This window comes from Xiphias gladius, chromosome 19, assembly GCF_016859285.1.
Source record: "Xiphias gladius isolate SHS-SW01 ecotype Sanya breed wild chromosome 19, ASM1685928v1, whole genome shotgun sequence".
Lineage (NCBI taxonomy): Eukaryota > Metazoa > Chordata > Actinopteri > Istiophoriformes > Xiphiidae > Xiphias > Xiphias gladius.
In genome coordinates, this window is record NC_053418.1 from 5,542,347 (window position 1) to 5,559,255 (window position 16,909).

Below are 16,909 nucleotides of genomic sequence, written 5' to 3' on the forward strand. Positions count from 1 at the left end.
AGCGAGGCGGGCGGTGCGGCATATAGATGGGCCAAACGACCTGCCCGTCGGTGTCGTGGGAGGGGGGTGACTCAACCGTTGTCGACCGTTGAATTCATGTTGCCTTTGCGTCCTCCCGCAGCCTCCGACCCGGCTCTCATCCTGGAGCTGAAGACCAGGCGTCCTCCGTCCTTGGTGGGCCGGGCGGGCTGTGAGACCTGGAGCGTGGACTTCTCCCCGGACGGAGCCTGGTTCGCCTGGTCGATGGGACACGGCATCGTCTGGGTGGTCGCCTGGCCCCTCGACTCCGAGTAGGTTTCAACTACGCGTACATTTAATCGGCGCCTGATCCGTCCGGGTGCCCCTCGTACGTTCGGGCTCGCGTCAAAGGCGCAGGCGTAGCTCGGCGGCTGGTTCTCCGGTGAGAAATCCATCCACACCGGGATAAAACTAGAGCTGCAACCAACAATTATTTATTTTTATTAATTAATCGTTTTCTCTAGAAATTGTTTTTCTCGCTTTTGTCCGACCGACAGTCCCGAACACAAAGATATTCAGTTTACTCTGTGACAGAGATAAGCAGCAAACCGTGTCATTTCAGAAGCTGAAACCTGAGAATGTGTAAAATGCTTTTTCTCCCTTTTTTTTTTTTTTGCTTGAAAAATGACTAAAATGATTTATCGATTATCCAAAGAGTTGCCGATTATTTTTCTGTTGATCAGCTAATTGCTTAATCAACCCATTTTTTTTTTCTCCCCCAGCTCTAAACAAAACAGCCACTAATTTATGACCGACTTAATTTTCCAAAGACCTGTTCCAACTCGAAGTCCCCTGTGCTTTGCATAACCCCCCCCCCGGGATGACTGCCACCACCAGATTCTGGGATAGCTTATATATATATATATCATAGAGAGCCAAAGTGTTCAGTGTTCATTATGTAAATAAGACATTATGAAATAAATGGTCATATGAGTACATAAAATCCGTTTGTTCGCTCATCTAGGTCGAAGCCAAAGTCATTCACTGAACTGTCCAGTTTGTCCTGATAGTCATAGAGATAGTGATGAAAGCTGGCATTGTCAAATTCAACAGTCAGCTGGGAAAAATGTCATTGTGCAATATAAACAAAACAGACTTAGGAAACAAGAGCTGCTGGAATGATACAGAAATGTGCAGCCATAAACTGCTTTAGTGAACGTAAGCAGGATAATGTAGCATTTTCATAATTTTACGTCTGTAAACCACCACAGTGGATTTGAAACGAAGCCATCAAGACGTGATTTAAGCGTAGACTTTCAGCTTTAATTCAAGGGGTTTAACAAAAAAATTACATTAATTGTTTAGGAGTTACAGCCATTTTTATACATAGCCCCTCATTTTCAGAGGCTCAAAAGTAATTGGACATTTGACTGGTAATAAGTTTCATGGTCAGGTGTGGCCTGTTCGCTTGTTATTTCATGACAAGTTACGCAGATAAAAGGTCTGGAGTTGATTCCAAGTGTTGAATTTGTATTCGGTAGGTGTTCATAGGAACTGTCAATATGCGGTCCAAAGAGGTGCCGATGCAAATGGAGGAGGCCATCCTTAGGCTTAAAAAAACCAGAAAAAACCTGTCCGACACATCGCAGAACCTTTAGGAGTGGCCAAATCAACAAATCGGATTCTTCTTTCTTAACAAGATGGAATAAACCGGCGAGCTCAGCAGCACCAAAAGGCCTGGAAGACCACAGAAGACAACTACAGTGGATGATGGCAGAATTCTTTCCTCGCTAAAGAAAAACACTTTACAGCATCTAGCCAGGACAGCAACACTCTCGGAGAGGAAGGCGTATCATTGTCAAAGTCTACAATCAAGAGACGCTGTCGTGAATGTAAATACAGAAGGTTTACCACAAGGTGCAAACCACTGATAGCACTCGAAGCAAAAAGGCCAGATAAGACTTTGCCAGAGCCCCTCTTAAAAAAACAAAAAAAAACAAAAGCCTGCCCAGTTCTGGTAGAAGATGAAACCAATATTAACTTGTACCAGAATGATGGGAAGAGAACAGTACGGAGAAGGAAAGGTGCGGCTCAAGATCCAAAGCATATCACATCATTGTCAAACATGGCGGAGGCGGTGGTACGGCGTGCGCATGTACGGCTGCCGGTGGAACTGGGTCACTGTTGGTTTTTGATAATGTGGCTGCTGATAGAAGTAGTACAGGACTATGCTGTCTGCTCAGATTCAGCCAAATGCTGCAAAACCAGTAGGACGGTGCTTCACAGTACAGATGGATAGTGACCCGAAACATACTGCGAAAGCAACCCAAGAGCTTCTCAAGGCAAAGAAACGGAATAATCCTTCAATGGCCGAGTCAGTAACATGACCTCGACCCAGTTGAGCGTGTGTTTCACTTACTGAAGACAAAGCTGAGGGCAGAAAGACCCACAAACAAGCAGCAACTGAAGGCAGCTGCAGTAAAGGCCTGGCAAAGCATCTCAAGAGAGGAAACTCAGCATCTGGTGATGTGCATGGGTTCCAGGCTGCAGGCAGTCACTGACTGCAAAGCATTTTTGTGTGTGTGTGTGCGTGCGTGTATGTATGAATGTATGTTTGTTTGTTTGGCCAATTTTTTTTTATGCCTCTGAAAACGAGGGACTATGTATAAAAATGTCTGTAATTCATAAAGAGTTAATGTGATATTTTTCTTAAACCCATTGAATTAAAGCTGGAAGTCTTACACTTCAGTCATGTCTTGATGGCTTCGTTTCAAATCCATTGTGGTGGTTTACAGACGTAAAATTAAGAAAATTGAGTCACTGTCCAAACACTTATGTACCTAACTGTATTTATTGAATTATTTCACAATTTCATCGCTGTATGAGATATTTTGTTTGTATGTATTCATAGCATTTAATTATTTCAGTGTCATTTTTACGGATTGATATCTAACACCTTGGGTTTCCATATCATGTGCTCTTTGCCCCCCCCCCCTTATAACAGGCCTCTGAACATCTAACTTTGATTAACCCAGGTCTGTGATTTTTCCAGAAAATAGAGTTCAGGTGCCCTGGAAGGATTTTCCCTTTCCTTTCATCTCCCTGTGTTCATTAGGGCGGGGTGGTTTGTTTGTGCCAATATGATAGCTGAGTTACGATACCAATTAAGCAAAACAATACTTTTTGGATAAATTAGTTTGGGAAAATATGAACTTTTTAGCCCCTTTTTTTTTGTGTGTGTAATTTTAACAAAATATTCCTAATTGCTCTGTGCACCAATGTTAAATTAGCACATTTACCTAAATAAAATATAGTCTAAAGAAGATCTCATCTACATTTAATGCCAAATTTTGAAACTGGACATTGATCAGTACTCTGTCCAATGTATTCATTGCTGTGTTTACACACCAGCCCATGGTGATAGTGAAAGTTGGATAAACAAACAGTATGGAGGTAGCAGAGGCGATATTGAGTGACTCAGATCAAATGGGTTTTATTAGCTCGGTCTCTTTTTTTCAGCTAAATTATAAACCTTGGAACAAAAAAAAATTCAGACTTTCCCAGTTGTATTAACCTCACGGCTGGGTTGTTTACAGCTGTTGTAAATGTGATTATGACGTTTCCTACAGCACTTAAAGGCAGCATCGTTTAATCTCCAACTCCAGCTTCACACAGCCCACACATGACGGGTTGTCTTTATGGTATCTGCATACTTGACGCCCCTCTCGCCCGCAGAGACAGTCAGAATGGAGAGACCGACCGAGGAGACAAGAGCTTCAGCTGTGGTCACCCAGTGTGGGGCCTCGCCTTCGGACCCAGACCTCCAAAATCAGTTGCAGCGGCACAGCTGGCTAAAAAACCATCAAAAAGGAACAGCCTTCTCCTGGCCACAGGCTTGGAGAACGGCGTAATCAAAATCTGGAACGTATTAACAGGTGAGATCTTTATTTCCGCCGGTGAGGGCTTTATCTGTGCTGCGTTCAGAAATTAAAGTCCGTTAGGCTGATTCTTAAATTGCTTTCTATGCACGCCTAGGTGATGCTGTGTTTGATCTCCACGGACACGAGGGAGTGGTGAGGGACCTGGTCTTCCCTCAGAACGGGACGCTCACGCTCATATCGTCCTCTCGAGACAAAACCTTGAGGATTTGGGACCTGGCTCAGAAAGGTGTGTGTGCAGTCCGCGTGGTGTACGTTAATAACTGATGAAAAGTCCACTTCTTCAAACACGAAAGCCTTGAAAGTCATTTCACAAGGGTATCGTTTTCGCCTCCTCTCGTGATAGCATAATTTCGAGTGGTGTTCACAAACAACCCTTACTAATGTGACTGGTGTTTACTCGTCATAAAGAAATGAAAACATACTGTTTCATGGGTAAATAGTTTAAGGAAATAGCAGTTGCTCAAATTCCGGGCGGATATTACTGAAAGATATTGTCTGTCTTTTTATTTTTCTTTCGTTTAGGTGTGTGTTTTGCCTAATTTCATTTCGTGTCCAGTCCTGTAGACCATTTCCCAAAGCTTATCATATGTTCTTATATTGATATGCAGTCTTTCATGCAGCCAATGGTTTAATTTAAGGTACAAGATTCAGCTCAGAGGCTTGAAACTTCCCATCCCAGAACACATTCTTAATAACCTTTTTTTTGTTTGTTTTTGGTCGAAGTAACATCACCAGGCTCACCATCCAGAAACTCTTCTCGATGGTGAGTTGAAAGGCGTGTGTGAAGACCTGTCATTCAAACCTTGACATTTAGCTTCTGTAACGAAATCTCTGGTCCAGCTTGCTTTTTTCTGGAGCTTTCAATTGCATCTCACAACCTCAACAGTCTTCAAGCTCAAACCTTTATTATGCATGAATCTACTAATGTCACATTACACGTGTACGGTGTTGCTTCAGTATGGTTCTTACTCGGACAACTCGCCAGATCTCAGAGCATATTTCTGTATCTCAGCTAAGAAAAAAAACAAAAACAAACTAAAGGTGTGACATGTTCACCCAGAAGCTTCGCTAAAATAGTTTCAAGACTCTGCAAACTGAATTTCCCGCTGACTGAAACCAGTGGTTGCCTGGATGTTGGAAATCGGTCTAAAGTCTCATGGTATGCTTCAGTCAATTGTGAACTATGACTAAACAGACTGTGCAATTTAAGGTTTTTAAATCTGGGTTGTTTTTTTCCCCTGTTTCTTTCTGTGTATTCATCACTTCACATCTGTGTTTTAACACAGTGGCGAAGTCCAGCCAAGCTAAACCTTCTGTTCGAATGGAAGAGGTCAAAGCAAACAAACGCTCATGTTTACACACACACTGGGGTCAAAGTCTCCACCACGTCAGGAACTATATATTTAGTGTTTTGTTTTTTGTTGTTGTCTTTTTTTTTTTTTGTATTCAGTGATGCTTTATAGTCCATCTCATTCAGTTCACATTCCATTACACTCTGTCTTCTATGTGTTGTAGGTAAAAAGGTGCAGGTGCTTTCGGGCCACAAGGACTGGATCAGCTGCTGCTGCGTGTCGTCGGACTGCAGCATGATTGCGTCCGTCGGAAGATTTGACAGAGTGAGTGATATCATCGTAAACGTCATAAAAGCCAGACTTTGCAGTACAGAAACACAGAAATGTGCATCGTAAGCAATGCTAAACGACCGTATTTGTTTTGTGCCTGTGTTATTTCTATGTACTTTTTCTGTTTTATAAACTTGTTAGAGTTCAAAACTACGATTCTTCTAAATGCCCCAAATCTCCAAGCTGTCTGAAATCTTTCTGACAGAACAAACCTCTGTTTTATCCTCCTCCTTGACCATTTCCAGTCTAGATTCTCTCGTACGGTCAGTTGTTGTGTGTCAAATCAGTGAATTTAATTTTCCACCAGTAACCACATTCGTGCAAAAAGGGCAGCATCTTAGTTCAGGAGAACTAAAAACTCTCCTGTTAAACAACTTTGTTAAACAACTTTTTTTCTTTTTGTTTTTAAACATAGTCCAGCATCAAGTTTATTTTTCAACGACACTGGCATGATTCTCAACTAAAGGCAGAGTGATTTTTGGTTTTAACTCTCCCTCTTAAGGGTTTTCCTCGCTGATCTGTTACATGCAAATGTTCAAGGAAAAATTCATTTTTCATGAGCTACTCGTCCCAAGCCTGTTTTTTCTGATCACGAGTGCAACATTTCCTTTGGCGGCTACTAGTTTTTGGAAGATTTTATCTGCATTAACATTCGTTTGGTGTTTTGACAAGCGAGGACGAAACTGAAGGTCCAAATGGATTCAACTGTTACATACAGGTCTTAAGACATTTCTTTCCAGTGCAGAGTTTACTGGTTGGTGCGTTTTGCCAAGTCTGTCACTCCCGGAACGTGCAGTGATCCGTTATCTTCATCTACTCCTGTGTTTAGTTGTTGTGAAACTGACAGAAAGCTTAGCGGTTTGATTCTTTCTTCTTTTCGTTTGCAGCACCGGGGAGCTCTTTCCCACTCCTGTCAAACTGCTAACTTGACATGTTCTCATTTGCGAGGAGAAGCAGACAGCATGACATTGTGTCACACCAGACTTTTAAGATCACGGTCACACTTTAAACTGTTTTCCGGTGTTTCAGCCTGGCCTGTTGACATTCAGACGAGTTAGTATGTGACTCTAGGTCAGACTGCTAGAAGTTTCTAGCATTGCAACTTCTGCAATAATGTTTGTAATGCAGGGTGACTTTGAGCCTTGGTTAAATCCCTTCTACAAAATTAATTTCAAATTAAAAGCAATCTTTACGGCAAGGCAGAAAGACTCGTTAACCGTTCATCATTTTTGCCTTCATCAGATGGTGTGTCTGTGGAGTCTCCGCTCATATACGTTCATCAGAAACCTGACAGGAGGGACCCGGAAGACCTTGTACCTACTGTCTTCCTGCGACTTCTCTCCTGACGGGGCCCTGCTCGCCACCGCGGCCTTCAGTGGCTCCAGCTGGTGGATCGACCTCTGGGACCCGTACACAGCAGAGAAACTGGCCACCCTGGTGTAAGTTTACACTCAGTTTTCAGTCTCAAAGTTGACGGAATATTTGGTACTGCAAATGAAAGGCATGTGTTACCCAAACCCACAGCTAAGTGGCATCTTAGACCGCACTTTTTTGATACATGACCACAATAAATAGCACCTTTAGTACTGTAGGTAAACATGTCAAATAACAAACTTGATTTTGCTCTAAGAAATTTGATTTTGAAGTTTACTGTTTGTATTCATTGTGAACATTCAAGACTTGAACCTTAAGGATTCCTGACTACGGCTACTTTTTACGGTTCAGTATCATCCTTAGAGACTCTTCTCTTTTATCCACAGTGACTACTTTGAAGATTACAGGCAAAACCAAATCTCAGCCATACAGTTCTCCCCCAACGGTTTGCACTTGGCCATCGTGACTGATGGCAGGTGAGCAGTTCACCGGTTCCATCAAAGAAATCTCATGTATTGTTTATAACGTCGTCATTTAATGTTTCTCGCACTGCATGAAATGATTTCAGACAGATGAATTGTGTTTTGCAGAGCTCTTCGGATCTGGGAGCCGGGAAAGAAAGGGATGGCGATGCAGACGAAAGCAGACCGAGACTCTAATGGACTCTGCTGCATCTACCATCCACAAGGGGGAGTGGTTGCCACAGGGTAAAAAAAAAAATCCTCAAGCGTTGGTCACACTTTAAAAAGGCATTAATCGTCAGAGTTCCACAACCTACTTACCACATGTAGACTCGAAGGATAGCTTTTAAAAAGCTTTAGCTTGCTCCTGACAAGGACAGTGGTTGTATTCAGCTTGAATCAATGGTGGTTGCAGTGAATTGCAACAGTAGCTTCAAAAAAAAAGAAAATAGTATGACAATGTCCACAGAAACGTCGCAAACTAGTCCTGCAGCTGAATCCACTTCTCTGCCGTCCTTCCAAAGGCAAAGTGTGCTGCAAACATTAATCAGTTTGCCGCAGGAACTGACTGAAAATTGACAATTCTTTTGAGCTTTCAACCACATCTCACTACTTTTTTGTCTTTTTTGTTTTGTTAGATAGTGTGTGGTGGGGACACATTCATCAATCTGACAACACATACACAGCCCCCACAGAAATACGCTGCGAAAAGAGAAACGCGCAGTGTTTCATTCATTCGCCTGTAAAAAATGAAGACTGTTTTCAGTCCTTTCTCGTCAGATGTTGGCTCAACTGCTGTCAGTGCTTCTACCTAAACTGCAACTTCTATTCAATATCTCACATGCAAACAATTAAATTTTTAAAAGACACTGTAACCGGTCAACAGCGTTAACGTCTGCAATTTTCAGTGTAAGCAAAATACATATCGTTTTCTGGTTTGCACGTTTTTCTTCAGTTGCAGTGCATCAAGCCCTCCCAGCCGACATATAACCGCAACACTATCTATATCTCCCTCTCCTGTCAGAACCAGAGACGGCCACGTGAGGTTCTGGAGGGCGCCCAGGACGGTGCCCAGTCTCTGCCACCTGTGCCGATCCATCCTACGCCATTCGGTCTCCACCCACCAGATGGAGCCGCTGCCCCTCCCCAAGAGGATCCTGGAGTACCTCACCTACAGAAACATCCCTGAACACCTCAAGACCTGCTGCTCCTCAGAAGAGGAGGAGGAGTGGGAAGGTTAAATATGCACATTAAATACAATGCAGCCGGCATTTACAGCAAGTGATTGTTATACACTGTCTCCTTTTATAAAAACGCCTTTGTTTGCTGATTAAGAGATGCTTTCACTGCATGCTTTAGCACAGGAAGCATCTCTTAATGTCATCTACTTTAGATGCAACATTCCCGCACAAGGGTTTCATTTATTGCACTACTAGTGTAGGACGATGCATAAACTCAATGTTCACGGGCTTATTTTGACTTGAATATCACACTTTTATACTGTTAATTTATTGTGTAAATATCAAATGTATATGTATTTCTAATACCTGTGTTTGTCATCATAAAACAGCACACGCACTACAACTGTACCTGCACATGTTAATATAAATGATAAAATCTGGACTTATAGGAAATAGTTTTATTAAACAGATTCAAACATTTACATGTCCAACAACTATTATTCTCACACCAAGGATAGCTGGATTAATCAATGACTGTTAATTGGTCTGACTCCGATAATCGGAATTTCTGTTTTTCAAGTCCATACGATTACGACATGCGCAGGAGGATGGATCATTTTTGGTGCTAGACCTACAAATCAACCGTCTTCCATTTTGCTCAGTTTGCATGCAGATGGGAGTTGCTCAGATAGCTGCTAGCATCTTTGTCCGAGACATCTGCCGCACTGTACATTCGGTCTGCGGAGCGGTGGTAGGCAACCAAAAACAAAAACTGGTGATTTTACAGATTTCTTATCAGTGAAATCACCCGTTTGGCTGGGGGGGGAATCTACCTATTCTCAGCATCATTTCACACCACAGCCACAGGGAGAGAAATAAATGAGTGAATACTATACACTCTTCCAGAAAGGACCGTGGATACAGGAGGTACTGTTTTAAAAAGGTTTTTAGTTACAGCAACCAAGGAAGCAGGATGGCAGAGAAGGAAATAAAAGACCAGTCTCTCTTTTAGAGGACTAATTGAGTTTTCCGAAACACTGCCTGAGTTCTGGATGTAGCAGTACGGTGCACTTGTTTTTTCATTGTGGTACAAACGAGTGATTGTGGCCACTAATGAATTGCTGAAATTTTTTCTCTTCACATGGCTCTGGTTGGCATTCAAGAGACAGATTTTTGCTGTGGGGTAAAGCGGTTACTGTATCTAGGAGGCCTCACTGACCACGAGATCTCTCACTGCCTGGAAAGCTGCCACCATGGAGCTCAGCTGGATCTTCTCATCGGTTCCTGAGGTGAGCCGGTGTCTGAAGAGATGACACGTGATCAGCCCAAAAACAAAAACTTCCAAACATCCGGATGCCTTCATGATGTTAACATGCAACCAATTTCAGTTAATGTTTGTTTTAGGAGACGAAGCATAAGTTCTCACTTACTCTATGTCGGCCAACTTGATGAGCAGACCAATCCGAATAGCTGGAGGAAAGTCCACTTGAATTTGGGGGGGGGGGCAGAGGAAAAAAAAAAAATGGAATACCTGTCTAGTACAAATATACTGAAAGACTTTGAGGTTGCAAAGCTCAGGAGAAAAACACAACTTCCGTTATTTCTTAGGTTCGTTATCTTAAACCTAAGCTAACAATTACCCCCATATGAGATACAAAAATCAACATTACTATGCGGGTACAGGGCTAAGTCAAAATGAAGCTGTGTCTAACACAGATCTGGTGGTTTTCCGCCAAGACATTTCATAAAAAAAGACCTGCAACTGCTAAAGCCAAAAGAATTGAAAGGCATCTGAAATGAGAAATATTAAATAATCTGAGCCTTCCATAGATAACAGATGGATTTAACACACACTACAGTAAGAACAGTACAGACTTTACCAACCACAGCTCAGGTAATTGTTGTTATAGGTAAAACTCTTATTTGATCTTTGGTTAACACAATAAGAACACTAACAAAGTACCTGGTTTTAAACTAAATATTTTAATTTCCCTTCAAGAAATTGCTGATTGAATATTTTTTTAAACATGTTGCCATTTGCAGCGGCCTTACCTTTGTGTATGAGCAAATGAACCTCCGTGAGGATGTCATGCAGGGCCAAACCTTTCAAAGTCTTCAGCTGAAGGATTTCTGTGAAGAGGGTGTTAAAGAGCTTCAAAGCACAAGCTGAGCTGGTCTTAGTGAGTTTAGCCAAAAACTCAAATCATGGAAAACATGTACAGCGTGGGTAACATTTATCAATGTCTCTAATCAATGAGTCTAATTTTCCACAGTTGCTGGCCATCTGAATGTCAAACAGTTTTAGTTATTACCTGGCAGATTGAATGATCATTTAGCTACAGCTAGTTTATATCAACCTGACTATTAGTATTATCTGCTGGAAGAAAGAAATGCACTGAATATACAGCAACTTCAGGATATTTAGCTTTTTCTAAACTGTACAGAATAATACTAATCCCACTGGTTCACATTTCACAAGATGGAAAAAGCTATTTCAAAAAGGTAAAATGGAACAATAATACAGACTGATTATTATTCAGAAAAGCTTCCTGAGTGAATTTTCCTTAAAGATACGGCAAGGTGAAGGATACGCTTGTATGCTGTGGTGAAGTCTTTGTTGAGAGACCACTCGAGGATGTTGGCTATATCTGAGCGGAGGGGGTGACCTGTGCAGGTGTAAACTGCGTCCTCTGTGACTTTCCCATAAGCCATGCTGGTGCTCTGAAATCGCAAAGGTGGAGTACAGTTAGTCCAGTCTACCCTTATACCATAATATATAATAATGTGTAATGGATTTATTTATTTATTTTTGTTTTTTTTTAAAAGAAAACACAATATGAATGAAAAGAGAAAAATTTCAAGAAACCATCGACACAACCCCACAGGCCACAATGATCATGATGAGCTTTCAGTCCTACCTGCAGTATGTTGAGTGATCTTCTCATATCACCAGATGATAGGGTCACAATGGCCTTCATTCCATCTGGAGTTACGTCAATACTGCCACAAAAAAGATGCACTGTTTTAATCAGCCTCATTCAAACGACTGAATAAAGTACTCTTTTTTTTATATTCCAATATAGTTCAATAATAAATATTTTCATATGTATCATTAATTTTGAAATCTTTGCATAAATAGCTTAAACAACACCAGGTCAGGGTGATTGGTTTCTTCAATTTCAGCCTGGTGTCGAGGCCACTTTGCACTACTCACTATTGCAAAAAGAATACTATCTTTTAAGATCAACATTTTATTACTTTCACCATAAGCCACAAGAAAATGCTTCCTGAAATCTGTCCAAAAAAAAAAAAAGTTCCTCCTTTTTTTTTTTAACCAGTAGCATAATGACAAAAAGAATGTAAAGACTCGGTCTCACACTTATTCTGAGTAAGACAACAAAATAAGTGTAGAAATATTTTAGTGACAATAAAAAGAGCAACACGCAGCCCCTTGAAATCACTTTTACCTCAGATTGTTTAAATTTATGTAGATAGAGAGGAGACATTCACAACACGCACTCATTCCTCGACACAAAGACACACCTCTCCTGCTGGACTACATGCTCCAGTCGGGGGATCATCTGGTCCGGGGACAGCGGGCCGAAGCGAAACCTGGTGCAGCGAGACTGCAGGGCCGGGATGATCTTGGACAGGTAGTTGCAGATCAGACAGAATCGAGTGTTTTCCGTGAACTTCTCAATCACTGAGGCAGAGAAAGAGAGAGGGCGGGGAAAGCACAAGTTAGAAATCAATTACCTAAGAAATGTGAACACTACCATGTTGCATCCAAAAGAGTAAAATGCTGTCAGCTCTTGACATGTCTCGGACACTCAAAGTCCTCTCATAGAATTCACTTTTAAAAACCTCTTTTGCCAATTGCTGCTGAGACACTTAAGTCTTTAAAATTGATGCTGAGTTCCTGCAATCATGGACAAAAGAGTCTACCAAAATAATATAATATAATGTTATATCCGCACTTACAGCCCTTTGAACTTCCTACGTGCCACTGCTATGTTACTTACTTACTTCATACCGGCATATTTATAAATGTTTATATACGCCACTTGTCTGTTAGCAACTGAGCTGACAGTAATTAAAACAAATTCATTGAGTGAGACATTGTGGTCATTTAAAAAAAAAAGGAAAAAAAAAGAAAAACAGCTCAAGCTTAGGTAAAGCTGATTAAGCAATCTGTCACGAAAATAGCTAAAAATAAATATTATAAAAGTAGTATGAAATATAAGAGCTATAATAAGTGCAAAATAAAGTGTTTTGTGTTGGTTTTTTTAAAACTTTAAGGTCAGCATTGCTTTTAACTTGCTTATTGTCAGTAATAATCTATAGAAAAGGTGTAAGCCAGTTATTAATGTTGCATTTTCAATATTCGTGGATTAATTCTGCAGCTCTCGCTAAATCTGCCACAAACTGCCTGAAAATTCTTTGACCTCTGTTCCTGGAGTAGCTGAATTCAAACACTATTTTATACAACTGCATTTGCTGAAAGCACAACACACTTTTTTTCTGTCCATGTCTCCACTGACAAAATGTTCCAGTTTAACTCGATCAATAGTCAAAACCAGATCTTCAGACAGGTATTGATTTTTAAAACGAATATCAGGGTGTAACAAGCAGATAGCCTGTAAGTCACCAGCAGCCAAATTGTCTGGCTGCTCAGCGAGCCGTGTGGCTCCCAGTGGGCGATTGCCTGGCCGAACAGATGGCTTACCTCGTCGCAATGCATTCTGGGCGTCCTGGGTCATGGCATCGGCCTCGTCCAGTATCACCAACTTGAAGCCCTTCCTGGAGGACAGGACGGACAATGGTTACGGGGTGCACATGAAAGAGCATTAAGAACATTCATTTGTGAATAGAAACTACGTGACAAGAGTTGTAGATGTGCTTTTAGTCTTACTTAAAGATAGTCCGGGTGCTGGCAAAACTCAGGATGGGACCTCGTACAACATCAATACCTCTGTCATCTGATGCATTTAGCTACAAAACAGTGAATCAGATATCAATATCAATCCGAGAGCCACAAGGTTTCATCCCTAAACTACTGGAGATGTCAGGTGTAATGACGAGCGGAAACCCTCACACCCTGACGGATCAAAAGCTCTTAATGAGCAGCTGTAGCATACCTCCAGCACCATGGAGTTGAACTCTTTGTCCTTGTACAGCTGCCTGGCACAGGCGAGGATGGTGGAGGTTTTGCCTGTTCCAGGGGGGCCGTAGAACAAGAGATGGGGAAGCTTGTCCTCGCTGATAAACCTTTGGACTGAAGAGATGAAAAACAACAGTCTGAATACCACATGGTCACTTATGAAATGGTATTATTAATTTAAAACATGAGGACATTTTTGGAAGCTGCGGCTACCTTGGCGTTAATTGTTAAAGTAAAATATAACGCAACTACAGTAAACGACAAAGACAAAAGTCAACAACAACGACAGACAGTAGAGAAAGTTATCCTCACACAGGGTTATGAGTTTAGTAAAACAATTATATTTAAATCTTTTTTAATTTTAATTTAGAATTGTGTACCATCTGGGTGCTTCAGGCAATAAATGTAATAAAACATGAAAATAAATAGGGCAGCAGTTAACTGATAAAGCCTGTTGTGCTTCGGGAACGAGTTTAACACATTCATTCTGGCCTTCCACATACTTACTGGTGCTTAGAATATCTTTGTGTGAGATCAGATCATCAAGTCTCTGTGGTCTGTATTTTTCCACCCTGGGATACGGAGCAGAAACACATCGTCGATCAGTATCGTTATCGATAAGAAATACTCGCTATTTCTAAATGACTGAGGCCTGCAGGAGTTACTCTAAGTACAGTACTTTATAAACGTGATAACATAACGGATTAGCAACTTCTCAAACACGTATCATGTATATACTGGTGTAAACTACGCAACGGACTTAATTTAAATTTGTCTATTTTAAATCATCGTATTTACAGGTTTGGGTACAGTTGCAATGAACTTTAACCGGTGTGAGACTTCAAATTGTTGGCTACCGCTTTTCAACTCGGCATCTGTATGTTTGCACCACGCATCAAACAGGTTAAACAAAATGTCAACTTTTCTGCGTACTACACGAAAGTTGACATTTTTTTGGGGGGGGGTCGCTGCGCTGCAGCATTTCCGGTGAGCCAGTTGGTTAAAGCAGCGGCAGGGCGATGCGTGGTGCATTCGTTGGCCGTTAAGTACGCCGAATTAAAGGGAAACTCATATGGCTCCAAGTCACATACTCATCTCACAGGTATGAGGGATATCTAAGGTTATCTGTAAATACCAGAAAAGGCTGCCGTTAGTTCACAGAGCAGAGAAATCGGCATGCTGCGGCCAGCCGCTAGCCTGAACCCATAGTAAACGGGCTGGCTAGCTAGCCAGCACTAACTCCTTTAACCCATCTGTGATAAACAACGACCTTAAACTCACCATGGTAAATTTCTGGTCTGTACCGGCGCTTTACTAGTAGAAGCCATCGTGTCCTGTTAACTGTGAATTCTCAGCTCCAAGCTAGCGTTAATAAATACTTTTATAGTTTCAGGCGCTTCTACTATACGTTTGCCGTGTTTGGCGCGCTCCGCAACGAAACGTGCGTCCAACGTCACGGCGTGCAACCAATCGGATCGCCCCGTTTGCTCCCGTGGGCGGGGGGCTCGGTGACATGAATGCCCACTGTAAAAAGTGCGTGTCATAAAAATTGCAACCCTGAAAGCTATAAAACGTCAAACATTTATGCTTCTCGTACTCTGGTCCACTCTTGTGAATACGTTTCTGGAACAAATGCATTTCTTAAAAACATCTGATACATGCTGATAAAAGGAAAATGCCTAAACTAAGACTCAGCTCAACGCGCTGTTCTAGTTCTCTCTCTCTCTACCGGTCGGTCTTTTTTCCCAGCTGGTCTGGATCCAATGCTGGCTGAGGTCAAAACAAAAACCAACTTAGTCTAAGGGCCTCATAGCCTGAGAGTATGTTTGGACTTGGTGTCTTACCTTTCACCAACCACGTCCAGTGTCACATTCAGACCTCGCACAAACCCTTTTTCTCCACTGACTTTATATGTATTATATGCATTGTTTTCAGGAGAATTTATTCTCCTAACAGTGCTGTGATGACAATTAAGTATGCTTATGTCTATAAGTGCCACGAACCTGCATATTTCATTTTATTTTTCAGAGGAAAGGATTGGCCTGGATTTGGAGCCCACCCAATTACCTTCCAGCAGTAGTTTCCAACTACTGTTTGAGGCCTGAAGTGGTGAAAGTATCCGGTATTTCAAAAGGAAAAAAGGAAACGCTGAGATAAAAGTCAGAAAAATAAACGTAATTTTGTGTAACAGAAATACACATTTTCATTTCTTACCTCTTCAGTCATCTTGTGACCCTTTTAGATTTATCTAGGGACTCCTTCACAGCAGCCTGATCCCCAGGTTGGGAACCAATGACAAATAAGGAGACAGAAAATTTCCATCAATTTGCAGATTTTTTATTTTTTTTATTTTTTTGGGGTTATTTTCTGTAAGCATGGGTTTAGATCACGCCAGTCTCTTTGTTGTTAGTCAGATATAAAACCTGGCAGTCTAGCCGAGATCAAGATCTCTTTTGTGTAAAGGAGAAGAAATTAAAAAAAAGCAGAGATACAGACAACATCAGAAACAATCACACACATCTGTAAAATGGTCGAAAAAGTTAAAACTCATCTAAATGTTATGAGACTTTCAAGTTGTAAATAATTTGTCAATTAAGTAAAAAAGGAAAACTTACATAAAATCACTGGACACTAGCCTATAGAGAGGTGTGTGTGGGCTGTAGGTGCAGTTTAGACTATGTGTGTGTAGGTGTCCTGCGTGTACACATCTGGGTGTATGTAGCAGTTACTTGGATCCGTCCAGAGCCCCGCAAATCTCTCCTCCAGACACGCAAAAAAAAAAAAGCGTTAGTTTTGCTCCTCGTCCGGGCCTGGAGACCGGACGGAGCGGTGCGCGCCCGCCCGCCCGCCCGCCGCACTCGGCGCTGATCTCGCGAGAGCGGCTCCTCGCGGCGGCGCCCGGGCGATGCTGTGGCTGTTGCTGTTGCTGTTGCTGTGGGTTTGATTGACAGGAAACATGTCGGTGCGGTGGGAGCGAACCGGGATGCAGCTGCTGCCACGGGAGACAGGGAGTACCTGCATCCAGACCACACATCGGCACCTGTGAAACCACCAGGCTTTCCCCCGATACGTGCGCTTATGATGCGCTGAGCAGCTTTTCTTTTTTTTTTTTTCTTTTTTTTTCTTTTCTTTTTTTTTAAACAGATACCCGTCTGAAACGAGGGGGCACCCAATGGATGCTTCGGCCAACCGCGTAGTCCCGCTCGGTATC

General features: G+C 41.9%; 2 protein-coding genes and 1 long non-coding RNA gene across 4 annotated transcripts in view; 2 read left to right on the forward strand and 1 right to left on the reverse strand.

The window, feature by feature from the left end:
• wsb2 (WD repeat and SOCS box containing 2) overlaps positions 1-9,019 on the forward strand; it is a 22,073-nt gene extending 13,054 nt beyond the window's left edge. The window contains exons 2-9 of one of the 2 annotated variants that reach the window (XM_040155061.1): positions 122-290; positions 3,694-3,893; positions 3,994-4,125; positions 5,415-5,515; positions 6,764-6,960; positions 7,282-7,371; positions 7,486-7,602; positions 8,381-9,019. In XM_040155061.1, coding sequence (XP_040010995.1) covers positions 122-290; positions 3,694-3,893; positions 3,994-4,125; positions 5,415-5,515; positions 6,764-6,960; positions 7,282-7,371; positions 7,486-7,602; positions 8,381-8,597 — 1,223 coding nt within the window. In that variant the 3' untranslated portion in view covers positions 8,598-9,019. Of the gene's footprint in view, positions 1-121; positions 291-3,693; positions 3,894-3,993; positions 4,126-5,414; positions 5,516-6,763; positions 6,961-7,281; positions 7,372-7,485; positions 7,603-8,380 lie in introns of those variants that run through there. The other variant, XM_040155060.1, reaches the window with a different exon arrangement.
• Positions 8,981-15,163, reverse strand: rfc5 (replication factor C (activator 1) 5). Its single transcript, XM_040155062.1, has 11 exons — positions 14,980-15,163; positions 14,206-14,270; positions 13,676-13,812; positions 13,450-13,529; positions 13,264-13,337; positions 12,081-12,240; positions 11,456-11,537; positions 11,129-11,258; positions 10,590-10,667; positions 9,968-10,022; positions 8,981-9,838 (listed from the first exon to the last, which is right to left on the reverse strand). The coding sequence occupies exons 1-11, from the start codon at positions 15,024-15,026 to the stop codon at positions 9,739-9,741; spliced, it is 1,008 nt and encodes a 335-aa protein (XP_040010996.1). The 5' UTR covers positions 15,027-15,163; the 3' UTR covers positions 8,981-9,738.
• On the forward strand, positions 14,690-15,892 carry LOC120805145. Its single transcript, XR_005709519.1, has 2 exons — positions 14,690-14,800; positions 15,727-15,892. It is a non-coding gene; the product is annotated as an uncharacterized LOC120805145 (long non-coding RNA).
• The last annotated feature ends 1,017 nt before the right edge of the window (positions 15,893-16,909 follow it).